The 27116-nt window shown below is 36.5% G+C and overlaps 1 protein-coding gene across 2 annotated transcripts in view; it reads left to right on the top strand.

Moving 5' to 3' along the window:
- DYNC2H1 (dynein cytoplasmic 2 heavy chain 1) overlaps window positions 1-27116 on the top strand; it is a 398003-nt gene that overhangs the window by 7113 nt on the left and 363774 nt on the right. For both annotated transcript variants that reach the window (XM_061440087.1, XM_061440086.1), the window contains exons 4-14: window positions 4488-4606; window positions 5593-5737; window positions 6484-6716; window positions 10374-10508; window positions 10613-10726; window positions 10845-10956; window positions 11278-11402; window positions 12398-12573; window positions 15765-15960; window positions 19394-19489; window positions 26687-26839. In XM_061440087.1, coding sequence (XP_061296071.1) covers window positions 4488-4606; window positions 5593-5737; window positions 6484-6716; window positions 10374-10508; window positions 10613-10726; window positions 10845-10956; window positions 11278-11402; window positions 12398-12573; window positions 15765-15960; window positions 19394-19489; window positions 26687-26839 — 1604 coding nt within the window. The remainder of the gene's footprint in view (window positions 1-4487; window positions 4607-5592; window positions 5738-6483; window positions 6717-10373; window positions 10509-10612; window positions 10727-10844; window positions 10957-11277; window positions 11403-12397; window positions 12574-15764; window positions 15961-19393; window positions 19490-26686; window positions 26840-27116) is intronic.

Below are 27116 nucleotides of genomic sequence, written 5' to 3'. Positions count from 1 at the left end.
TTTAAATGCAAATTTTAAAGAAAACTGTTTTAATTTAATTAAAACTATTTTTAAACTTTTATTTTTTCTTTCAGTTTTATTGAGATATGATTGACATACAACAGTGTAAAAGTTTAAGGTGTATAGTATAACGATTTGACTTAAAATGCATCAAACAATGATTATCACATAGGTTTAGTGAATATCCATCACCTCATATGGATATAAAATTAAAGGAATAGGAAAAAATCTTTTTCTTGTGATGAGAACTCTTAGGATTTACTTGCTATCTTATCTCTTTCATGTATAACATATCAGTGCTATTTAATGTTTATCATGTTATAGCTTCTTTGTTGGCTCATTGGTATAGAATCTGCGTGCCAGTGCAGGAGACATGGGTTCTATCCCTGGTCTGGGAACATATCTTGGAGAATGAAATAGCAACCCACTTCCGTATTCTTGCCAGGAGAACCTCATGGACAGAGGATCCTGAGGACTGTAGTCCATGGGTTTGCAAATAGTCAGACATGACTGAGTGACTGAACAACAACAGCAACAACAACAACATTGCATCCCTACTAATTTATCTTTTGAAATTTGTATCTTTTAACCACCTTCATTCAATTCACTATGATGAGTGTAGTTATAATATGTTACCATGGAAAGATAGTGCATATTTCTTAACTATATTCCCTTAAATATATTCCCTATATTCCCTATACTATATCAAATGGTATACATTTGATACCAGTGACTCATTTATTTTGTAACGGACCGTTACAAAGCTTGGGTTTCTCCAGGAACTTGTAGTTGAAGCCAGGCATGGCGGGTGGGCACTGGTAAGCACATGGTGGCCCTATAGCTTGTGCCTCACTCTGGCGATGAGCTGGTGGTGCCAACTCTTTATAACTCTGCTTTTGTTTTGTTGTTCATTTGTTTTGTGTCTTAGGTTCCACATATAAGTGAGATTATTCAGTATTGTCTTTCACTGCCTGACTTACTTAGCGTAATGCCATCTAGGCATATACACGTTATCAGAAATGGCAAGATTTTGTTCTCTTTTATGACTGAGTAATATTCCATTGTATATATGTACTACATCATCTTTTTCTATTCATCTGTTTATGGGCATGTAGGTTGCTTCTGTATCTTGGCTGTTGTAAATAATGGTGCAGTCAACATAGGAGAACATATATCTTTTTTAATTAGTGTTTTTGTTTTTTTCATATAAATGCCCAGAAGTGTAATTGCTGGATCATATGATAGTTCTAGTTTTAATTTTTTGAGCAATGTCCATGCTGTTTTCCATAATGGCTGCTCTACTTTCCCTTCCATTTTTCATGTGCCTGTTGACCATCTGTTTCTTTTCTTTGGAAAAATGTTTATTCAGATCCTCTGCCTACTTGAAAAAAATTTTAATAACAAAGCAATGTTATTTTTGGATATAGAGTTATATGAATTTTTTGTATATTATGAATATTAACCCTCATTCCCCACCTTACTGGGTTTCCCTAGTGGCCCAGACTATAAAGAATCTGCCTGCAGTGTAGGAGACCTGGGTTTGATCTCTGGGTCAGGAATATCCCTTGGAGAAGGGAATGGCTACCGACTCCAGTATTCCTGCCTGGAGAATTCCATGGAGGAGTCTAGCAGGCTACAGTCCATGGTGTTGCCAGTATCTTGCAGTTTTACCAGATTCATTGATGAGATCTACTTTTTTTGTGTGTGTGTGGCATTGTAAGGATTTCCTATGTATAGTATCATCTGCAAACAGTGACAGCGGAGCTTCTTCCTTTCCAGTTTGCATTCCTTTTATTTCTTTTTCTTGTCTGATTGCTGTGGCTAGGACTTCCAATACTATGTTGAATAAAAGTGGGTGAGAGTGGCCATCCTTGTCTTGTTTCCGATATTAGAGGAGATGCTTTCAGCTTTTCACCTTGAGTATGATGTTAGCTGTGGGCTTATCACATATGTCCTTGATTATGTTCCCTCTATACCCCATTTTGTTGCTGAGAGTTTTTAATCATTAATGGATGCTTACTTTTGTCAAAAGTTTTTCTGTATTTATTGAGGTGACTTTGTGATTTTTATTCTTCAGTTTGTTAATGTGGTATCTCACTGATTGATTTTTGGATATTGAATCGTCTACATCTCTAGGATAAATCCCACTTGACTGGTGTATGGTCCTTTTAATGTATTGTTGAGTTTGGTATGCTCATGTTTTGTTGAGGATTTTTGTACTCATATTTATTGTGATACTGACCTTTAATTTTCCTTTTTTGTGATTCTTTGTCTGGTTTTGATTTTAGGGAGATGCTGGCCCTGGAAAATGAGTATGGAAGGATGCCTTCCTCTGTAGCTTTTTGGAATAATTTGAGCATGATAGGTGTTAACTTTTCTCTGCAATATTTGGTAGACTTCACCAAACCATGTGATGTGTGAAGCCATCTAGTCCTGGACTGCAGTACTTGGGAGTTGTTTTTTACTGATTCAATTTCATGACTGGTAGTTGTTCTCATATTTTTCTATTTCTTCCTGATTCAGTCTTGGGAAATTGTACATTTCTAGGAATTTGTCCTTTTCTTCTAGGCTGTCCATTTTATTGGTGTATAATTGTTCTTAATAATATCTTATGACTCTTTAAATTTTTGCGGTGTCAGTTCCTTTTTAGTTTCTGATTTTATTGATTTTGGCCCTCTGTCCTTTTTTCTTGATGAGTGTGGCAAAGTTTATCAATGATGTTTATTTTTTTAAAGAACCAGCTCTTAGTTTCATTGATCTTTCTATTACTTTTTAGTTCCTGTTTCATTTATTTGTGCTCTGATCTTTATGACTTCTTTCCTTCTGCTAACTTTTGGTTTTATTTATTCTTTTTTTTCTAGTTACTTTAGGTGTAAAGTTAGGTTGTTTGAGATTTTTCTTGTTTTGTGGAATAGGCTGTATCACTATAAACTTCCCTCTTAGAACTGCTTTTGCTGCATCATGTAGATTTTAGATTGTTGTGTTTTTATTTTCATTTTTCTTCATGTATTAAAATTTTTTTTTCCTATGATCCATTGTTTGTTTGTAGCATGTTGTTTAGCCTCTACTTGTTTGTGATTTTTTTTTTGCAATTTTTTCCCTGCTAGTTGATAACTTGTCTCGGAGCATTGTAGTCAGAAAAGATGCTTGATCTGATTTCAGGTTTTAAAATTTGCTGAGTCTTGTTTCTGTGGCCTAGCATGGGATTTGTCCTAGAGAATGTACTATATATATTTGAAATAAATGTATATTTTGCTGCTTGTGGGTGTAATGTCCTATATCTTTAAGTTTATTTGGTCTAATGTGTTGTTTAAGGCCATTGTTTCCTTATTCATTTTCTGTCTGAATAATATGTCCATTGGTGTAAGTGGGAGGTTAAAGTTCCCTACTATGAATTTATTATTGTCAGGTTTTCCCTTTATGTGTCTGTTAATATTTGCTTTATGTATTAGACGTTCCTATGTTGGTTGGATATATATTTATATTGTGTTATATCTTCTTGAATTGATCACTAATCAATATGTAATGTCCTTCTTTATCATTTGTGACAGTCTTTATTGTTTTAATTTGACATAAGTGTTGCTTTCTTGATTTCTATTTACTTTGAATACCTTTTCCCATCCCCTTTCAGTCTCAGTGTGACTTTAGATCCAAAGCAAGTCTCCAAGAGGCAACATATATATGGATTTTGTTTTCATATCTATTCAGGCATTTTAAAGTACTTATTGATAAGTGTGTACTGATTGCCATTTTGTTAATTGCTTAGGGGTTGTTTTGTTGTTCGTTTTTGTTCATAGAAATTGTAAAATTCATTTTCTGTACTTGGTGAATAATACAGAAATGTGCAAAATCAGCAAGTGAAACCAATTACTTTCTGGCTTTTTATTTTTAATTGTTTCCTTCTTTTTCCTAGTTTTATTGAGATAATTGACATGTAGCATTATATAAGTTTCAGGTGTATAATATAGTAATTTGACTTGCATGTGACATGAAATGGTTGTCACAGTAAGTTTAGTGAACATCCATTATGTTGTAGATACAAAGTTAAACAGAGTTTCCCTTATGATAAGAAACCTTAGGATATATTGTCTTTAGAACTTTCATATATAACATAAAGCAGCACTATTTACATTTATAATATTGTACATTATATCTCTAGTACTTATTTAATCTTATAACTAGTAGTTTGTACCTTTTGAGCAGCTTCATCCACTTCTGTCTCTCCTCATTCCCCACCTCTGGTAATCAACAGTCTAATCTCTTTTTATATTAGTTTATTTGTTTGTGAGATTTTGAAGTTATAATTGACTTACAATAATATATTAATTATATTATAATATTTTTATATTTAATTACTTTAAGATAATATTATTATAATAATATTAGTTCCTGGTATACCAAATATAGTATTTCATTATTTCTTTACATTTCAAAATGGCGACCATGATAATAGTTGATATTTCTTATTTTTCCCTTTCACTTTTCAGGTATTCTTACACCAAGTGATGAGTTCCAGTTTTGGATAGAACAAGCTCATCGTGGAAGTAAACAGATTACCAAAGAAAGAGCCAGTTATTTTAAAGAATTATTTGAAACAATTGCAAGAGTATGTGATTCATATATAGTTATATATCAGGTTTTGATAGAAATACTGTAGCATTCAATTTTTATTAACTTTATCTCTGTTTTAAAATCATTATTTGATAGCTTTGGACAAAATATATTCTTCAGATGTAACAGAGTTTACTTAAGATATGTATTTAAAATGAGTACAACTTAGAAGTCCAAACTTCTGAAAAAGTTAAATTCTAATCACTAGAAGATATTTTTCTCAAAAATATAATTACTTTTATGCAGATAGAAAAAAATGAGAAGCCCAATATTAAGAGGTTTGTCCATGTGGAGATAATACGTTCTTTTGGAAAATTGTTCACTTTTTTCAAATTAGCAGTTTGGAGGAATCTGAAATATAAAAAGTCTTAGTTTGATACTTTATTAGATTGATTATTCCTTGATACATCTATGGAAAGGTTAAATAAGTGACCATCTTGTTTTTTTACAAAAATCTGTTCTTTTCAAAATAAATATTTAGTAATTTTTTTGTTCATTCTAAGTATTATTTCATTATTGCCATTTGAATGAAGTGTTTGAAGTGGTTTAAAACTTTTTTTGTGGCAGTAATGAAATCATGTACTAGATTTGTACTATTGGTAACATTGTGCAAACCAGGAAATGAATGAATAAGGATAAATGAAGTGAAAAAGATAGTATGTATATAGTGTTAAATAAACACTCTATTGTATAAATAAAAGAAATGAATCCAAACTTAGAGGAAGTTAGGCCAAGGGTAAAAATAAATTTATAGGGTTTATGCAGATCTTATTTTTTCTTCTGGCTTTTATGAAATTTATGTTTGTGAAGGATCAGATAGGGTATTTGCATAAAGAAGTTATATAGAATCTGGTAGAAGAAGAGGAGAAAATAATGGCAGATATTAGAATCGTAGCATTGACAAACTCTGGCAACGTTTTGTTTATATTGCCCCAGGTGCAAATACGATTATGTTTAAACATGAATGCATTTTGGTTTTAGGAATTTTATAACTTGGATGGTCTGTCCTTATTGGAAGTGGTTGACTTGGTGGAGACAACTCGGGATGTTGTAGATGATGTGTGGAGACAAACAGAACATGATCATTATCCTGAATCACGAATGTTACATCTCTTAGATATTATAGGTACTAGTAAAGAAATACACTTTTGAAATTTTGGAAGCTTGCCTTATTTTATTTTCTATTTCTTCCTTTGAGTCCTTCTCTGAAATGCTCCTTAATAGAGTAATTGTTGCTTAAAGTAACTCTTAGAGCAAATTATATAGGATTATTTAAGTAGATGTTTGTACATAGTTAATTTAAATCACAGTGTCAATTTCTTTGATAATCAAATTAACAGATTTTTTTTATGTATGTAAAAAATGCATGTATTAGTTTAGACTTTATTTTTAACCAACTGAAAAGTTTAATGTATATTGGATTATCTGTCAATAAAAAAAATTTACTTTTTGACTTAGAATATACCTTTATCATTATTATCCTAAGGACCTACCAGACAAGTACATAAAAGGACATTTATTACAGCATTGTTTGTACAATGAGAGTAGAAACAAATAGCAGTTGAGAACTGATTATGTAATGTCATATCCATACTGTGGGACTGACTGAGGCCTTTAAAAAATTCTATGTATATTTCTATGCTTCAAAGATATACAGGATATAATGAAAGATGCCAGTATACAAATACATGTGTGCGTGTGTGTTTTTAAAAAATATTTGTTATTAACAGTGCTTGTCTAAAGGTGGATGTGGTATTTCATAGATTGTTGACTTGCTAATTTATATCATTTTAATTTCATAAAAAGCATGTATTCCATAGTTACTTGCTTAAAAGATATGTTCATTAAAAAGTTTGTTTTGCACCTTATTAGGTGGTTCATTTGGAAGATTTGTTCAGAAGAAGTTGGGAACGTTGAACCTCTGGGAAGATCCTTATTACCTTGTGAAGGAAAATCTGAAAGCTGGTATTTCAGTGTGTGAACAGTGGGTGACTGCCTGTAGTCATCTGACAGGTCAGGTGTGGCAGCGCTATGTTCCTCACCCGTGGAAAAATGAAAAATATTTTCCGGAAACACTTGACAAGCTTGGCAAACGCCTTGAAGAGGTATCTTCATTTTGATCTTTGTTTTTAAGTGTGAAGTAGGTTCTCACTTGTTTGAGAATGCATTTTATAATCATTAAGAACTATGCGTCGGATGGAAATTATTTAAACTTTTGGGAGAGAAGAAGAGCTCACGTTCACGTGAGATGATTTGTGTGGCTGTGTGGCACAATATCAGGTGCCCAGTGGGCACTGAGTGCTGGTGTCCACATCCTTCCTTTTTCTTTGATGTGTGGCTGTTCAGTTTTTAAGTCATGAACTTCTATTTTGTTGTCCTTTGTTATAAAAAAGATAACCCACTTGTCTGTGTATGGGAGCTGTCAGACTTTCTCTTGGCCACTGAAATTATTTTGCAAGCAGATAAAGTATTTTAGGGAGTATTCAGTGGTAATATTTGAAATAGCTGCCTAATTTTTGTAAATTAGAGTTTCAGTATAGAACTATATACTTAACTTGAAGAGGCAGGCAAAGATTGCAGAGCTGACTTTTTCCCTCTGTGCTTAAGGGAACTGTTGTTCTTTGGGAATTTTTTGTTGTTGTTGTTTTGGTAGTTTATTTCATTTTTTTCTGCCTGTGCTGTGTGGCTGGGAGGATCTTAGTTCCTGGACCAGGGACTGAACTCAGGCCCAGGAAGTGAAAGTGCTGAATCCTAACCACTGGACTGACAGGGAATTCCTGCTGCTGTTGTTGTTAACCTCTTACGAGGAACTTCAAGCATACATAAAAGTAGCATGGTATAATGAATGTCAGTTTCAGTGGCCACTGGCATTGTTCAGCTCTTGTTCCATCTTTGTCCTCCCTGCCTTCCATTTCTTTTTTTTTTTGCTGAACTATTTTTAAAGCCAATCCATGAAATCTTGTACTTTTACTCTTAAAAGGTAATCATAATATCAATATCACACCCAACAAAATGAGAATAATTTCTTAATATCATTATTTATGTAATCAATGTACAAGTTTACTGATTGTCTCAGAAATATTTTTAGTTGCTAAATGTTAGTTTACTTGAACCAGGTTGCTTCGTAGGCAGTAGCATATAGTTCTTGTACATTAAAGGAGGCAAGAGGTGTCTGGTTTTCCCGCTTTTCATGAGTTAAGTTTGATCTGTGGGTTCATGTATGATTAATCTGATTAATCTGTTAAAATGCTGTTCACCAACTTTTTCTTAATGATTGATTGTGAGATGGTGTTTTAATTCTGTTCTTTCTGCATTTATTAGTGATGATGGAAGAACTTTTTATCAGTTTTTTAGGTACCTGAAATATAGTTTGTATAGGAATGGCAATATAGACAATTACTTTTTTCTTTTTATCACTTTTTAGAACAATGCATAGTAAGTTAGTATCATAAGTTTCATAGGCAATCAATGATTTTTTAAATAATGTCATTATGAACCTATGATTTTTTTATATTTCAACGTGTTGTATTTATTATTGTAGTTATTATTACTATACTCAAATTGTCCCACCTTGTGCAAAGAATACCCCTTTAAGTTGTGTCTGTGTCATTTTGATATGAAGCCAGTATTTCTTTGGTAACTTTTTTACATTCAGACCTCTCAAAATGTACTGACCCATATTCTACATTTTCCATTTTGTATACGGAATTAGTCATTTCCCCAAAGGTCTTGTTAGAGGAAAATAGAGTTTAGTGACAACAATCTGGTTGATGAAGTAGTAAACATTTAACTATCAATGCTTTTAGGCTTTCTCAGTAGACAGCATTGTTAAATCAGTATTTTTGTTTTTATCAAGAGAAAAATAAATCGTGAATTTGTGCTGATATTTTCAACACAAATGAAAGATTATAGCATTTTTACTTAGCCTTTTAATTCCTTTTGATGGTTGGTAGAAAATTTAAATACAAAATGAAATGTTTTCCAACTGTTTGTAAATTATACATAATGGAGTTGTTAGCATTGCTATTGCTGTTGCTAAGTCGCTTCAGTCGTGTCCGACTCTGTGTGACCCCATAGACGGCAGCCCACCAGGCCCTGCCATCCCTGGGATTCTCCAGGCAAGAACACTGGAATGGGTTGCCATTTCCTTCTCCAATGCATGAAAGTGAAAAGTGAAAGTGAAGTCGCTTAGTCATGTTCGACCCTTAGCGACCCCATGGACTGCAGCCTTCCAGGCTCCTCCATCCATGGGATTTTCCAGGCAAGAGTACTGGAATGGGGTGCCATTGCCTTCTCTGTTGTTAGCATATTGTTTCATTATTAGAAGAGCAAATTTAATGCAGACTAATGAAAATCAGAAGGTTTGCTATAGTAAGGAGGAGAGACTAAAACTTTACTTAAAATAAGCATTAAAATCAGTTTAAAAATATTTAGCTTTTATATGTATTCACTAGATTTGAGCACACTGATTGATAGTACAGTGTGTTTTTGAGCATCACTTTGACTATGCCAAGGCCTTTGACTACGTGGATCACAATAAACTGTGGAAAATTCTGAAAGAGATGGGAATACCAGACTACCTGACTGCCTCTTGAGAAATTTGTATGCAGGTCAGGAAGCAACAGTTAGAACTGGACATGGAACAACAGATTGGTTCCAAATAGGAAAAGGAGTACGTCAAGCCTGTATATTGTCACCCTGCTTATTTAACTTCTGTGCAGAGTACATCATGAGAAACGCTGGACTGGAAGAAGCACAAGCTGGAATCAAGATTGCCGGGGGAAATATCAATAACCTCAGATATGCAGATGACACCACCCTTAAGGCAGAAAGTGAAGAGGAACTCAAAAGCCTCTTGATGAAGGTGAAAGAGGAGAGTGAAAAAGTTGGCTTAAAGCTCAACATTCAGAAAACGAAGATCATGGCATCTGGTCCCACCACTTCATGGGAAATAGATGGGGAAACAGTGGAAAACAGTGTCAGACTTTATTTTTTTGGGCTCCAAAATCACTGCAGATGGTGACTGCAGCCATGAAATTAAAAGACTCTTACTCCTTGGAAGGAAAGTTATGACCAACCTAGATAGCATATTCAAAAGCAGAGACATTACTTTGCCAACAAAGGTTTGTCTAGTCAAGGCTATGGTTTTTCCTGTGGTCATGTATGGATGTGAGAGTTGGACTGTGAAGAAGGCTGAGCGCCGAAGAATTGATGCTTTTGAACTGTGGTGTTGGAGAAGACTCTTGAGAGTCCCGTGGACTGCAAGGAGATCCAACCAGTCCATTCTGAAGGAGATCAGCCCTGGGATTTCTTTGGAAGCAATGATGCTAAAGCTGAAACTCCAGTACTTTGGCCACCTCATGCGAAGAGTTGACTCACTGGAAAAGACTGGTGCTGGGAGGGATTGGGGGCAGGAGGAGAAGGGGACGACAGAGGATGAGATGGCTGGATGGCATCACTGACTCGATGGACGTGAGTCTGAGTGAACTCCGGGAGTTGGTGATGGACAGGGAGGCCTGGCGTGCTGCTATTCATGGGGTCGCAAAGAGTCGGACATGACTGAGCGACTGATCTGATTGAGTATTGATGAATAGTAATTATCAAGTTTATAGTTTCAGTTTTATTTTTGATTTCAAGAAACCGAGGTTAAAAATACTCTTGCCCAGTAACTTTAGCTTTTGGATTATTTGTGTAGATTTATTTATTTTTGTGTAGATTTATTGATATGAGTAAATTTATTGTTTTAATATTTTATGTTTTAGGTCTTGGCTGTTAGAACAATTCATGAGAAACTTCTCTATTTTTCACCTGCCAGTGATGAGAAAATCATATGCCTGGCTCGAGTATTTGAACCTTTTTCTGGCTTGAATCCTGTGCAATATAATCCATATACCGAGGTGGAGTATATATATGTTTGTCTGCATAATTTCCTATTTGTGTTGTTCTTTTTAAAGGCAAATTTTGAAAATATTAAAGTCTAACTGTATTGTTATTTTTTTAGCCTTTATGGAAAGCTGCAGTGTCTCAGTATGAAAAAATTATTGCACCTGCAGAACAAAAAATAGCAGGAAAATTGAAAAATTATATTTCAGAAATTCAGGACAGTCCACAACAGGTAAAATATTGAAATATTTAATTTTTAACATTTCTCTTAAACTATTTGAGGAGATATGCACGTTTTTACCTAGTTGATTCATTTGAGATGAACATGTACTTATTTTGTTTTATATTAGCTTCTTCAAGCATTTCTGAAATATAAAGAGTTGGTGAAGCGTCCAACCATAAGCAAAGAATTGATGCTAGAAAGAGAAACTTTACTGGCAAGACTTATGGACTCAGTTAAAGGTAAAAGTTAACAGAGATTATAGTGTTTGCTTGAAAATGATTTTTTTAGATTACTTTTCTTTTGTTGTGTACCATTTTTGATTAAGTATTTTTATGACATTTATATGTTGAAGATTAATTCATTGTTTCTGTAATAGATGACAGGCTTTTAGAATTAGCTGGTTATTTCCTTTTTCTCACTTGATACATGATGAGGTCCCTGAGGATGACTATTACTATTCTTCTATACACAATATTTGACATAGTGTTTGGTACATAGAAGGCATTTTGGAAAACTTTGCTGAATGTATGTAATCATTTATATGATTTGAATGTTTATAGATTTTCGATTAGATTTTGAAAATCGATGCCGTGGGATTCCTGGTGATGCATCCGGACCACTTGCTGGCAAAAACCTTTCTGAAGTTGTCAATAATATAGTTTGGGTTCGCCAGCTGGAACTGAAGGTATTCATTTAAATAAAAGTTGAAGAACACAAATTGTGAAATGTGCTAAATTAATGTAAAGGCAATCTAGAACCGTAATGAAAACATTAAGAAAACATTTCCATCTAATTTCGTGTGATAATTAGAATTCTGAAAAACTGAAAAATACGAAAAATCTATAATTTTCAAAGGATTTTTAAATTATTTGAGGTGTATTTTTGCAGGATCCTGGTAGGTGCAAAGTATATATTTATAAGTATGTTTATATAAATAAATCATCCTAGGTTGAAAGGAAGTTAAAGGAATAGAGAAAGGTAATTATGGTATTGCTTAAGGTAGTGGCAGCAATTTATAGATTTAAAGGACTATTATTTTAATATTATCAAAGTTGATCTAAGAATCTTATATGCTTACTAACTCGTGTGTGGTACAATGTCTTGCATTTGACTCATGTAATAAATATTTGTTGGTTATATGATTAAGAGTGAGCAAATTAGTAGTAGTAGTATTATAAAGGCTAGCATATTTGAGAATTCTACTTATTCAAGTTTATATTTTGATGTTTTTTTCTCTAATGCTCTCCTTCATTTTGTCAGTCAACTTTCCAAAGTGCTGCATTGTTCTTTGTATAGTTGTGGAGGAAAGGCATTCTTTAATTGGCCTCCAAATTGACCTAATTATTGTTTGAGCTCTTAACCAGAGCATGTAATAAAGAGCTTAAATTACTACATAACATATTTAACACTATTGTTGAGTTCTTGGAGTCTCCTCTAAATTTCCTTTATCGTACCCTTCAAATTATGCCTTGTATGTGTTATCGTCTGTGTTTTGCTATTCTGAGGTGGTGTAATTCAGAAGCACAGTAGCAGTTGATATTCTTAAATTCACTGGAAAATCTTCTATTTTACTGTTTATGGGTAAATGGGAAAATAGTTTCTGTATCACAGACCTGCTGATTTTATGCTAATTTTGTTGGAATTTAAATAATAAATATTCTTGTAATTTGGTTTTTTAAGGTGGATGATACTATCAAGATTGCAGAAGCTCTTTTATCTGACTTGTCAGGGTTTCGATCTTTCCATCGAAGTGCTGAAGATCTCTTAGACCAGTTTAAACTATATGAACAAGAACAATTTGATGATTGGTCCAGGGATATTCAGTCTGGTTTGTCTGATTCCAAATCTGGTTTGTGGTAAGTGTAAGTATACTACACAGTGAAATCTACATAAGAATCTTTTTTCTTATATTATTAATTCAGTGACAAGATTGTTTTCTGTTTGGTTAGTTTTTGATGATCAACTTTTAAGTCATTGAAGTTGGAAACTTTGACCCCCTTTCCTTTGCTTCTAGTATCTGTTCCCCAGAACAGCAGATTCTTAGTTTGAAATTAGGCTTGCATGCTCCATGGTTTTTTGTTACTGGTATATGAATGTTTTCCTACCTTTTTACATTAATGTTATATATCCCACATACAGACATTGTAAATGAAAATTTAATTTTTTTTAGCTCCTTGAGATGAAGAATGTTTCTTTTTGGTGTCTAATATAGTAAGGGTTTGTAAATATTTATTAAGCTATATTGAATATAATTTAATTGGTTAACCTTATTATTCTAATGGGTATCTAAAAAGGATGGCCTAAAAAAACCATTGTTTCTTTGTTCAGGTCAACTTTCCCTAGTGTGTTATTGTCCGTATTTTTAAAAACTTGCTATGTTTTCATTTTTAGAAACTTGGTACTTTTTAAAAGTAACCTTGGCATAATATGAAATTCTGTTTGTTTTGCCTTTATTGCTGCAACAAATAATTAGGCCAAAGTGGTAGCTTCCTAAACTAAATGAATGATTTTTTTTCTTTTATCTTGCATTTTGGCTTTGGAAGAATTAGAGAACTAAAGGTGCTAAAGCATAATGATTATAACTTTATGCCATTGACTTCTTTCCCTTTCTACCCTGAACCTAAAAGATGAGAGGTGGCTCTACCTTGCCCCCTTCACCTAAAGTAAAGAGTTCTTTGGTCAGTTGCTTTTGGAGAATTAGCACGTTTATCACTACAGCTTTGGTGGAGATCCACTGTATAAGATAGTGTATCAAAAGGGTTGAGATCTGCAGTAAAAAACCGTGTCTAACTTTGTCCAACCTGTTTCTTTATTTGGTGATGAAACTCCCGACTCTCATTTTGTTTTGTTTTTTTTTTTGGTAAACCCATAATTGTCACATAGAAATAAGTGTATTTTGGAACATATTTCAGTATATGCTGGAATGTAGAAACTAACTTTGAATATTAGTTTCAAATAAAGGCAAACAGTGTCACTGTTATAATTTTCTGAGAGGCTCTACGTTCTTGTAGGACAGTTTTTCTGTGTGTGTGCTCACTCAATCATGTCCAACTATGAGACGCCACAGACTCTAGCCTACCAGGCTCCTCTGTCCATGGAATTTTCCAGGCAAGAATATTGGAGTAGGGTTGCCATTTCCTTCTCCACGGGATCTTCCCAACGCCGGGATTGAACCTGCATCTCTTGTGTCTCCTGCGTTGGCAGGTGGATTCTTTACAACTGCACCACCTGGGAAGTTGGGACAGTTTGGGCTAAATTATTATTTTAAGCCGTTTTAAAATATCTGGTTTTTATTGTGCTTTGTTTTATGTGTTATTAAGTAGACTGAATAGATTAGTTCTTTGCTTTTCAGTAGCTTACTTTCTAAGACCTGCAAGTTCTCCTAACTGTGAAAGTGACTTGAAAGAAAGAGTATTATATAAACCCGATCCTGAAAGAAGGATCATAAAAAGGTAGTACTTTAAATTTAAATTTAATTTATCTCAGTGTTTTCACAATCGAGGGAGACTTGAGGGTCCCAGTGTAAATTTTGCTATTGTGGCTTTAGAAGAATCAGAAAGAAAAGTCTTTACATAGTGAAACAAAGAGTAGAGGAATCAAGTATTTGAATATCTCTATGTTCATTGGAAGGACTGAGGTTGAAGCTGAAACTCCAGTACTTTGGCCACCTGATGTGAAGAGCTGACTCTTTTGAAAAGACCCTGATGCTGGGAAAGATTGAGGGCAGGTGGAGAAGGGGACGACAGAGAATGAGATGGTTGGATGGCATCATTGACTCAATGGACATGTGTTTGGGAGGACTTTGGGAGTTGGTGATGGACAGGGTGGCCTGGCATGCTGTGGTTCATGGGGTTGCAAAGAGTCGGACACGACTGAGTGACTGAACTGAACGGAACTCCTAATATTGCTGGGATTCTCCAGACAAGAACAGTGGAGTGGGTTGCCATTTCCTTTTTCAATGCATGAAAGTAAGAAGTGAAAGGAAAGTTACTCAGTCGTGTCCGACTCTTCGAGACTCCATGGACTGCAGCCTACCAGGCTCCTCCGTCCATGGGATTTTCCAGGCAAGAGTAATGGTTTGGGTTGCCATTGCCTTCTCCAGAATATTCTTTATTATTGATCCCTTAATAAAAGTATTAAAGAATCAGACTGACTAAAAATCTAAAATGTATTTTAGAAAATGAATCAAATTATGATGGATTTGATGTCTATTTTGAGTTTTAGCTGAATTTTAAGAGATTGATTTTTCTGAGTTCAAAGACTGCTTGGTTGAAATATTAATATGATGGTATATTTTGGATATTACAGTTTGTTATCAAGATCTGAATTGTGAGATGTTATGTGAAATAAATGTAATTTGAAAAATATAATTAAAAACTGTTTTTTACTTAAGTTAATTTTGTTTGTTAGGCTTCCCTGGTGGCTCAGTGGTAAAGAACCCACCTGCCAATGCAGGACATGTAGGTTCAATCCCTGAGTGGGGAAGATCCCCTGAAGAAGGAAATGGCAACCTCCTTCAGTAATTTTGCCTGGAAAATCTCATGGACAGTGGAGCCTCATGGGCTATAGATAGTCTACATATAGTCTATGCAACCCCCTGTAGTCTATGGGGCTGCAAAAGAGTCGGACATGACTTAGTTACCACTGCTGCTGCTAAGTCACTTCAGTCGTGTCCGACTCTGTGCCACCCCGTAGACAGCAGCCCACCAGGCTCCCCCGTCCCTGGGATTCTCCAGGCAAGAACACTGGAGTGGGTTGCCATTTCCTTCTCCAATGCATGAAAGTGAAAAGTGAAAGTGAAGTCGCTCAGTCGTGTCTGACTCTTAGCGACCCAATGGACTTGCAGCCCACCAGGTTCCTCTGTCCATGGGATTTTCCAGGCAAGAGTACTGGAGTGGGGTGCCAGTGCCTTCTCCGGACTTAGTGACTAAAGAGCAACAATTTTATGTTTACAGCAAAGTTGTAAAAACTGTTATGTTTTTAATCAGTCCAAAGGGTGAGAACATGAAATTTTGAAATTCAAAAAGTTATTTATTTTGTTTTGTAGTATTGAGGCTAATAGCCGAATTATGGAGTTGGATCCTAATGATGGATCATTAAAAGTGCATTATTCAGATCGGTTGGTGATTCTTCTGAGAGAAGTTCGTCAGCTTTCTGCACTTGGTTTTGTCATTCCTGCCAAAATACAGCAAGTTGCAAACATTGCACAGAAATTCTGCAAGCAAGCAATTATTCTGAAACAAGTATGAAATGATATTTTTGCAAACATGGCTATTCTGAGTTTATTACATTAGAATATTTTAAGGGCTTTGTTTTCTGCTTTTGATTTTATTAGGCTAATAGAATAGCACCATTAAGTCTTATGAAGTTATAGTTTGTAAATGACTGCATTACAAACTGCTTTGTAATCCTCTATGTGGGAATTTTATTAGCTTGAGGTATTACTGTTACTGCTTTTCATTCTCAAAGCATTTGGAAAAATAGAATATTATTCTTTGTCTTTTTTTCTTTTTTCTTTCATGTTACTATCATGGATCCTAAAGGGCTTTCTAATTAAGAGCCCTCTGTCTGTCTGCTAGGGGCCGATTCTTAGAAAAGTATCCAGCTGATGGACAGGTTTCTGTTTTTGTTCATTTCCTTGGTCTTCTTGAAGCACATTGTCATCAAATCATTTGCCTGTTTAAAACCAGCTATTATTACCTCATTGTCTGTCTCCTTAGCATAGTATCCAAGGGCTCTCTTAATCATGCCCTAGCTGACGTTACTGAACGTGGCGGGTACTCACCCCCTCATATTGCACGCTTGCTTTGGTAATATGAACCTTGGCTCTCCTCTGAATCTGTCTCTCTGCACTGATTCCTGTTCCCTCTGGTTGAAGAATTCCAAGTAATCCTTTAACTCGCAGCTCAACACTTTATTTGCTGTGTCTTCTTTTAATTGATGGTTCTTTATTTTGTATGCAGTGTGTAAGTGACTCTTAGAACAGTTTTATGTAGTTTTGGAGTTTTACGTTTTTTCTCTCACTTGATTAATAGAGGACAGGACCAGTATCTTCTGTGTATTTCGTTTCTCGTTTATTGTTTCATCCTGCTGAGCTGCAGTCCATGGGGTTGCAAAAAGCTGGACTCGACTAGTGACTAAAAAACAGCAACAGTATTACAGATAGATTTCAGAAAGTCCTGTGAAAGAATAGAGGTGGGAATTTTTATTTATTTTCCTGGGTAAGGTAGAGATGTGCTACTGGGCTTAGTCTCTCCGTCATGTCCAACTCTTTGTGACCCGATGGACTGTATCCTTCCAGGCTCCTCTGTCCATGGGGATTCTCCAGGCAAGAATCCTGGAGTGGGTTGCGATGCCCTCCTCCAGGGTATCTTCTCAACCCAGGAATCAAACTGGGGTCTCTTGCATTGCAGGGAGATTCTTTACCAGCTGAGCTACCAGGGAAGCCCAGGGTAGGGATAGTATCAGATAAATCTTTACAGAGGAATGATGTTTGATGTGGGTTTGAAAGAGTATACATATGTTTTCTCAGGAGCACAAGGTGGAGTGAGTGAGCATTTCAGAGAGAGGGACTCTATATTCTAAAAGCTGAGAAGCTTGCCGACTTCTCTATCTTAAATATTTAGTGTAATAAAATAAAATCCCAGAGGAAGAGTGAATGGTCATACGGTATGTGTGTTTACTCCTAGAACAACTGCAGGAATCTGTTGTGTTTGTCTTTACTCACTTGTTTATTTTTGGCTGTGCTGGGTCTTTGTTGCCGCCTGTGACCGTCCTCCAGCTGCCGGCAAGCTGGGGCCGCTCTTGTTGTGGAGCAGGGCTCTGGAGCTTATGGGCTCGGTAGTTGTGGTGCTCGAGCTTAGTCCTCTGTGGCATGTGGGACGTTTCCAGACCCGGGATCGAACTGGTGTCCCCTGCATTGGCAGGTGGATTGTTAAGCACGGGGCCACCAGGAAAGTCCCCTGTAGATATACCTTTACTCGTGAGCACACATTTAGCTAGAGTGCGGAGTATGCAGTAGGATGTTTGACAGGTAATAGTCTGGCCAGATTGCTGTAATTTTTTGTATTGTTTTGCTTCTGTTTTTTCTGACTGGGCTTTTTCTGGAACTACTATTATGATACAGAATAAGTAGAGTGAGTATTCCCCAAGTGCATTTTTATGCATGTAAGAAGAAAGAAGTGACTTGCTATAAAATTAGTTAAATATTTTTTAAGTACCTGCTCTGTGCCAAGAATTTTGTGACATGCTGGGAATACAAAAATTAAGACCGTGTCTTTAAAGTCCTTAATTAAATTCGCTCCACAGTGTCCCCTCGATCTTCTTCCTGAACCTGTGCTTTGCCCCTGACAGAGTTAGCAGTGTCCTCTTTTGTCCGCCACTGTTCCTTGTAGGCATCTCTATTTTTTTTTTTGATTCATTGATTAATTCAACAAACATGTGACAAACGTGTGACACTATTACCTGTGACACCATTATGGGAAATAGCAAATGCTTGAGTAATACAGTATAAGGTAGTAATGAGCACATATTTGAAGAAAAAGAAAACATTGTAAGAGGACTGTGACAGATCCTGCCCTTTTATCCAGAATGGTCAGGGGAGACCTTAATGAAAAGGTAATAAGACATGACAAATCGAGTGACAGAACCATGCAGATATCTGGAGGAAGACTATTGCAGGCAGAGGGAATGAATGACGTGGGGAGTTTCTTAGGGAAGAAGACTCACTAGAGTTAGAGAAACAACACGCAGGCCCGGTTCGCAACAGTGCAGTTCAGGAGGGGATTGTGCAGGACTAAAGGCCAGTGTGTGTATCATGTACCAGGGTATGATTTTAGATTTAGGTTTCATTCTTAAATGTGTTGACAAACCATTGCAGGTTTTAAGGTAAGAATTTTAGGATTTTGCATTTTATTCTCAAATGTATTGGGGATTCATTTGAAGATTTTGAGTAGGTAAAAGATACGATTTATGTTTTAAAAAAGGACTGTTCTGGCTACTTTGAATACTTTGACTAGACCATTGGGCCACAGTTGGAAAGAATGACCAGTTAGGAAACTGTTGTACTGGTCTTGCCAGGAGATGAGGGTGCTTGAAATGGGGTGATACTGATGGAGGTGGGGAAGGGGTTCAATTCAATATATGTTCAAAACGTATATTCAAAACATATATTTTGAAGGTATAGTCTTCTACTCATAGTGGAAGCATAGACTTCTACTCATATGGGATGTGAGAGAAGAATTAAGGACAACTCAAAGATTTTTTTGGTGTGAGAAATGGATAAGTCATTGTGTTATATACTGACAAAGGAATTGGTTTCAAGAATTGCAGGAAGAGTTCATTTTTTTTAGCACTTTAGCATGCTTTATGGTTTCCTCTGATTCCCTATGAGACTGTGAAATTCTTGATTTCAGGGACTAGGTTTTATAGTCTTTGTTTAATCAGCCCCTAGAACATGACTTGGCAAATTAGAGGAACTCAGCACATACTTACACTTGTTGCTTTTGTACATGAGTACATGCATAAATGCTCTATTGGAGATGATAAACTAATTTTTTGTTAAATTTTATAATTGAGAAGGGTTAATATTTCCTTTCAAATAATTAAAAATGAAGAATTGAATATTAAGTGTGCTATTTGTTATTAATTATTGCTAATTGGAATTTTCCTTTGTAGGTGGCACATTTTTACAATTCTATTGATCAACAGATGATTCAAAGTCAGAGACCAATGATGTTACAATCTGCCTTAGCGTTTGAACAGATAATTAAGGTAAATGGACTTTTTATATTATTATAATTAGATTTTACATGTAAAGTGTTTCTTATTTGTTGGTTTTTAGTATACTCCTGAGCTTACCATGGCCATTGATCTAAGGCTATATGTTTTAAATCCAAGTGTTTAGAACTCTTTCTTCTATAATAAATATATTCAAAATTATATCTGTTGATATTTCTAAAGACAAAGCTTATTTTGAGGATTTGAGTCATGAGGAGTAAACAATTAGTTGTGTCTGACTCTTTGTGACTCCTTGGACTGAAGCATGACAAGAACTCTTTTTTTCCCCCAGAGCTTGCTCACATTCATGTCCATTGAGTTGGTGATGCTGTCTGTAGCATATGTCTCATCCTTTACCACCCCCTTCTCCTTTTGCCTTCAATCTTTCTCAACATTAGGATCTTGAAAATGAGTTGGCTTTTTGCGTTAAGTAGCCAATGGCAACCCACTCCAGTACTCTTGCCTGGAAAATCCCATGGATGGAGGAGCCTGGTAGGCTGCAGTCCATGGGGTTGCTAAGAGTCAGACACGACTGAGCGACTTCACTTTCACTTTTCACTTTCATGCATTGGAGGAGGAAATGGCAACCCACTCCAGTGTTCTTGCCTGGAGAATCCCAGGGATGGCAGGGCCTGGTGGGCTGCCGTCTATGGGGTCACACAGAGTTGGACACGACTGAAGCGACTTAGCAGCAGCAGCCAAAGTATTGAAGCTTCAGCTTCGGCATCAGTCCTTCCAATGAATGTTCATGGTTGATTTCCTTTAGAATTGACTGGTTTGATCTCTGTGCTGTCCAGGGGCTCTAGTCTTCTTCAGCACCATAATTCAAAGGCATCGTTTCTTTGGCAGTCAGCTTTTTTTATGGTCCAACTCTCACATTCATGCATGACTACTGGAAAAACCATAGCTTTGGTTAGATGGACCTTTGTTGGCAAAGTGATGTTTCTGCTTTTTAATACACTGTCTAGGTTGGTCATAGCTTTTCTTCCAAGGAGTGTCTTTTTGTTTTTTAATTTATTTTTTTATTGAAGGGTAATTGCTTTACAGAATTTTTTTGTTTTCGTGTGTTTGTTAGTCATCTGTATGTCTTCTTTGGAGAAATGTCTGTTTAGGTCTTTTTCCCACTTTTTGATTGGGTTGTTTGTTTTTCTGGTATTGAGTTGTATAATCTGCTTGTATATTTTGGAAATTAATCCTTTATCAGTTGTTTCATTTGTTATTATTTTCTCCCATTCTGAGGGTTATCTTTTCACCTTGCTTATAGTTTCCTTTGCTGTGCAAAAGCTTTTACATTTAATCAGGTCCCACTTGTTTACTTTTGTTTTTATTTCCATTACTCTGGGAGGTGGGTCATAGAGGATCTTGCTTTGATTTATGTCGAGTGTTCTGCCTGTGTTTTCCTCTAAGAGTTTTATAGTTTCTGGTCTTACATTTAGGTCTTTAATCCATTTTGAGTTTATCTTTTTGTATGGTGGTAGGAAGTGTTCTAATTTCATTCTTTTACAAGTAGCTGTCCAGTTTTCCAAGGAGGGTCTTTTAATTTCATGGCTACAGTCACTGTTCACAGTGATTTTGGAGCTCAACAAAATCTGTCACTGCTTTCACTTTTTTCCCTTCTATTTGCCATGAAGTGATGGGACTGGATGCCATGATCTTAGTTTTTTGAATGCTGAGTTTCAAGTCAGTTTTTTCACTCATTCACCCTCATCTAGAGGCTGTTTAGTTCCTCTTCATTTTCTGGTAGACTGGTATCATCTGCTTATCTAAGGCTGATGATATTTCTCCCTGAAATCTTGACTTGAGCTTATGATTCCTCTAGCCTGGCATTTCACATGATATAGTAAGTATGTGAATTAAATAAGCAGGATGACCATATATAGCCTTGTCATACTCCTTTCTGAATTTTGAACTGGTTCCATGTTCAGTTTTAATTGTTGCTTCTTGACTCACATACAGGTTTCTTAGGAGATGGGTAGGGTGGTCTGGTACTCACATCTTTTTAAGAATTTTCCACTGTTTGTTGTGATCCACACAATCAAAGGCTTTAGCGTAGTCAAAGAGGCAGAAGTAGATTTTTTTTTTGGAATTCCCTTGCTTTTTCTATGGTCCAATGGATGTTGGCAATTTGATCTCCAGTTCTTCTGCCTCTTTGAAACCCAGCTTCTACATCTGGAATTTTTTGGTTTGTGTACTGATGAAGCCTAGCTTGAAGGATTTTGAGTATAATCTTGTTAGCATGTCAAATGAACTCAGTTGTACAGTAGTTTGAATGTTCTTTGACTTTGTTCTTCTTTGGGATTGGAATGAAAAGTGACCTTTTCCAGTCCTATGGCCACTGCTGAATTTTCCAAATTTGCTGGCATATTGAGTGCAGCACTTTCACAGCATCATCATTTAGAACTTGAAATAGCTCAGCTGGAATTTCATCACCTCCACTAGCTTTGTTCATAGTGATGCTTCCTAAGGCCCACTTGACTTTGCAGTCTGGGATGTCTGGCTCTAGGTGAGTGACCACACCATCATGGTTACTGGGTCATTTAAAATGTTTTGTATAGTTTATGTATTCTTGCCACCTCTTTGTAATCTCTACTGCTTCTTTTAAGTCCTTAACCATTTCTGTCTTTTATCATACCATCCTCGCATGAAATGTTCCTTTGACACCTCCAGTTTTCTTGAAGAGATCTCTAGTCTTTCCCATTCTCGCATGAAATGTTCCTTTGACACCTCCAGTTTTCTTGAAGAGATCTCTAGTCTTTCCCATTCTATTGTTTTCCTCTGTTTCTTTGCACTGTTCACTGAGGAAGGCTTTCTTACCTCTCTTTGTTATTCTCTGTAACCCTGCATTCATATGGGTATGTCTTTCCCTTTCTCCCTTGCTTTCTACTTCTTTTTTTTCCACGGCTGTTTGTAAACCTCTTAAGACAACCACTTTGCCTTCTTGCATTTTTTTTTCCTTTGGGATGGTTTTGGTCACTGGCTCCTATACAGTGTTACAAACCTTCATCCATAGTTCTTCAGGCACTCTGTCTACCAGATCTGGTCCCTTGAATCTGTTTGTCACCTCCACTGTATAATCAAAAGGGATTTGATTGATGCTTTTGAACTGAGGTGTTGGAGAAGACTCTTGAGAGTCCCTTGGACTGCAAGGAGATCCAACCAGTCCATCCTAAAGGAAATCAGTCCTGGGTGTTCATTGGAGGGAATGATGCTGAAGCTGAAACTGTAATACTTTGGCCACCTGATGTGAAGAGCCGACTCATTTGAAAAGACCCTGATGTTGGGAAAGATTGAAGGCAGGAGGAGAAGGGGATGACAGAGGATGAGATGGCTAGATGGCATCACCGACTTGGACATGAGTTTGGGTAAACTGCAGGAGTTGGTGATGGACAGAGAGGCCTGGCATGCTGCAATTCATGGGGTTGCAAAGAGTCGGACATGACTGGGTGACTGAACTGAACTGAACTGATACCTGAATGGCCTAGTGGTTTCCCCTACTTTCGTCAATTTAAGCCTGAATTTGGCAATAAGGAATTCATGGTCTGAGCCACAGTCAGCTCCAGGTCTTGTTTTTGCAGACTGTATAGAGCTTCTCCATCTTTGACTGTAAAGAACATAATCAGTCTGGTTTCGTTATTTACCATCTGATGATGTCCATGTGTAGAATCGTCTCTTGCGTTGTTGGCAAAGAGTGTTTGCTGTGACCATCATATTCTCTTGACATATAACTCTGTTAGCTTTTGCTTCATTTTGTATTTCAAGGCCAAATTTGCCTGTTGTTCCAGTTATCTCTTGACTTCCTACTTTTGCATTCCAATCCCTTGTGATGAAAAGGACATCTTTTTTTGTTGTTGTCGTTAGTTCTACAAGGTGTTGTTCTTCATAGAACTGGTCAAGTTGAGCTTCTTTGGCATCAGTGGTTGGGAGATAGATTTGGATTACTGTGATGTTGAATAGTTTGCCTTGGAAATGAACTGAGATCATTCTTTTCTTCTTGAGGTTGCACCCAAATAATGCATCAGACTTTCTTGTTAACTATTGAGGGCTACTTCATTTCTTCTAAGGCATTCTTACCCGCAGCATTAGGTATAATGTTCATCTGAATTAAATTTGCCTGTTCCTGTCCATTTTACTTCACTGATTCCTAAGATGTCAATGTTCAGTCTTGCCATCTCCCATTTGACCACGTCTAATTTACCTTGACTTGTGGGCCTAACATTCCGGGTTCCTATTCAATATTATTCTTTATAACATTGGACTTTACTTTCACCACCAGACACATCCTCAGCTAAGCGTATTTCCGCATTGGCCCAGCCTCTTCATTCTTTCTGGAGCTATTAGTAATTGTCCTCCACGCTTCCCCAGTAGCAGTGTGGACACCTTCCAACTTGGGGGTTCTCATCTTCTGGTGTCCTATCTTTTTGCCTTTTCATACTATTCATGGGCTTCTCCTGGCAAGAATACTGGAGTGGTTTGCCATTTCTTCCTCAGGTGGACCACATTTTGTCAGAACTCTTCAGTATGATACATCCATCTTGAGTGGCCATGCATAGCATGGCTTATAACTTCATTGAGTTATGCAAGCCAGTACGAGGCTGTTTTCCATGAGGGCGAAATAATTATAATTAGCATATGTTAAATGAGACACAGTAGGGGACAAAAACTGAGATGGGAGGAAAAGGAACGCTAAAGTTCCTTGTACTCCCCTTGCCACTCACTCTAGGGATTCTAATTTATTTACTTTTATATTCTGTCAGTACAACACCAAATAGTGTATGTAATTGCTCAGTAAATCTTTGAATGGATTCACTGCATATTCTGTTGAATATTATAGTTGTTTAGTTTCACCATTCATCAGCTATTTATTGAAGGTTACTGTATGGCAGAGACTTTCTTGGTCTTACCATTTGTCAGTTCAAGTGAAGTGTAGAAACTTTGCTTGTAGTTAGGTCTCTTTACTCCATTCACTTATTTCATCTTAATTATTTAGTATCCTCTATACACAAAGAACACTGTATCAGATGGAGTTTGCTTCAGTCATCAAATATCAATAAGAAATTTATGAGAAGAAGGATAGTTTATTTTTTTATTTGCATTTTCTGCATCCTAACATTCTCTTTTCCTTTCTGAAGTTCTATGCTTTTTAAAAAAATCATTTTCTTCTTATTGAGAAAACTTTCTTTAGCCATACCTTGAGTAGGTTTGCTGGTGACAAATTCTCTTAGTTTTCCTTTGAGAATGTTTTTATTTTCCCTCATTTTTGAGGGATGTTTTCAGCAAGTGTAAAGTTCACAACTGGCAGTTGTTTTCTTTTAGCACTATTTTTTGAGTGTTTTTTTTTTTTTAAATTTAGATACTAAGAAGTAGTTAACATATTAAAATAAATCAGAATCAAATACACATGAGTAATAATGGCAAACGTTTATGGAGTACATACTATGCTAAATGATTTGTATAAAATAACTCAATTATTAGATAGTCCTTTATTTGTATGAATATACATGCATACACAGATATGGATACACATACATTTATAGATTTTTTTGGTATATGTTATAATTTCATCATATCTTCATCATTTCTGTTTCATACATGAAACCCATGCCTTTAAGAGGTTCGATTACAAGCTCACTCATGCAGCTAGCAAGCAGAATGCGTAGGACTTGAACTCAGAACACAAATGTTCAAACGCTACCCCCAACTGACTATTCAGATGCTACATTTAAAAAAAAAGCTTTCCAGAATTGCTGTTCTAATCTATTCATATATCCTTATAGTATAAGCAGCAATTAGTACATTACAGTATGTTTTTCATAATTAAACTTTTGGTCATTTGTAATGAGGCCATGGACCTACAATCCTAAGGCATTTCCTGTTTTCTGGAGGCAGGGTTTTCTTAGCACTTGTCTTTCCACATTCTATCATTTATTATTTTTTAATTAATTAATTTTAATTGGAGGATAATTACTTTACAATATTGTGATTTTTGCTGTACATCAACATGACTCAGCCACGGGTGCACGTTTCCCCCATCCTGACCCCCAGTCCACGTCCTCCCTTCTCCACCGCTCAGGGTTTTCCCAGAGCGCGGCTTTGAGTGTCCTGCTTCATGCATCGAACTTGAAAGTGTCGTTCCACTTCCTCTTGTCCCTCAGGGTTTCAGCTAAGAAATCTGCTGCTATTTTCATTCCTTTCTAAGTGACTCTTTCTCTCTGACACAGTGAGGTATAGCTGGAGGACAGGGTGAGTGTATATATTAAATTTCTGCTTGTGTCTGCAGATGCCATCCTGACAGAAGTGGAGCACTGCCTCACACTGCCTCCTTTTTAGCTGGGTGCAGTGGAAGTCTAGTGTCCCCTTTTGCCCCACTGACGACTTCCCACCAAAGCAGGATGCCAGTTGGCGGTGTCTTATTGCCTCCATGAAGAGGATCCGCCCTACTCCCCGCTGAGCTCTGGGACCTGGTGGGAGGATGCGGAGGGCTGGTGCACACGCTCTGTTGCAGGCTGGTGAAGGTGGCTGCCCCGCCTCTGTCAGGCGCCACTGACCTAGCAGGGGATGGAGGAGAAGTGCCTCTTCTGGTCCCCTGAAACTGCAGAAGTGGCTGGGTTTCTACTCTGTTGGGTTGGAGTAGGGGGTGTGTGTGTGTGCTTAGTCGCTCAGTTGTGTCTGACTCTTTGTGACCCCATGGATTGTAGCCCACCAGGAGTAGGGTGTGTATCATAAAAAGGTTTTTTTTTTTTTTTCATTCAGCCACTGTTTTCCTGGTCCTGTGGCTAGAGGGAACAGGCTTCTTCTGGAGCCTTTTTCTGTCTGCCTCTGGGGGTGGTTCCAGGTTGTAGACTTCTCCAGCATCCTGTCCGGGATATATGGGACACACTAAGGAAATCCTGGTGTGTTGTCCTTAATTCCCGATGTTTCTAGGCTGTCCACCTCCTTATTTCTATCTTTTAGTCTTCCTATGCTTGTTTGGTGTGTTATGTCTGGGTTTTTTAGCTGTAAGAGGGACAACTTGGAAGGAACGGAGCTGCTCAATCCTGCCCAGAATGCCTTATCGTTTATAAAATGGAAAAACTACTGTGTGCTCTTTTATTGCAGGTTAGTGTTAAGGACAGTTGTACTAATGACGTAGAATATTGAATCTTTTCAAAAAAAAAGAACTATATTTGAACACTGTCATTTGTTGTACCTTAGAATTCAAAAGCAGGAAGTGGGGGAAAGTCACACATTACTTGGGATAATCCTAAAGAATTAGAAGGCTACATCCAAAAACTCCAAAATGCTGCTGAACGACTTGCCACTGAAAATAGGAAACTGAGAAAATGGCACACTACATTTTGTGAAAAGGTATATTTTATTTATAAAATTTAATAAGCTATGAATAGTATTATTTAAAAAGTAATTTGGATATACTTTTAAATAACTTCTTATTTGGGAATAATTTGAGACTTAAAGTTGCAAATAAAGAGTTCACAGTTGTCCTTCACCCAACTTCCCCTATTGTCAACAACTTATGTAACCATAGTGTGTTTATCAAAACTAGGAAATAAACTGTTTCGAATTTTAAAACTTTTTCATTGAAGTCCTTTTTCTTTTCAAGGGTCCAATCCCAGATCCCACCTTG

This window comes from Bos javanicus, chromosome 15 (genome assembly GCF_032452875.1).
Source record: "Bos javanicus breed banteng chromosome 15, ARS-OSU_banteng_1.0, whole genome shotgun sequence".
Classification (NCBI taxonomy): domain Eukaryota; kingdom Metazoa; phylum Chordata; class Mammalia; order Artiodactyla; family Bovidae; genus Bos; species Bos javanicus.
This window is presented reverse-complemented; position numbering and strand designations above follow the sequence as displayed.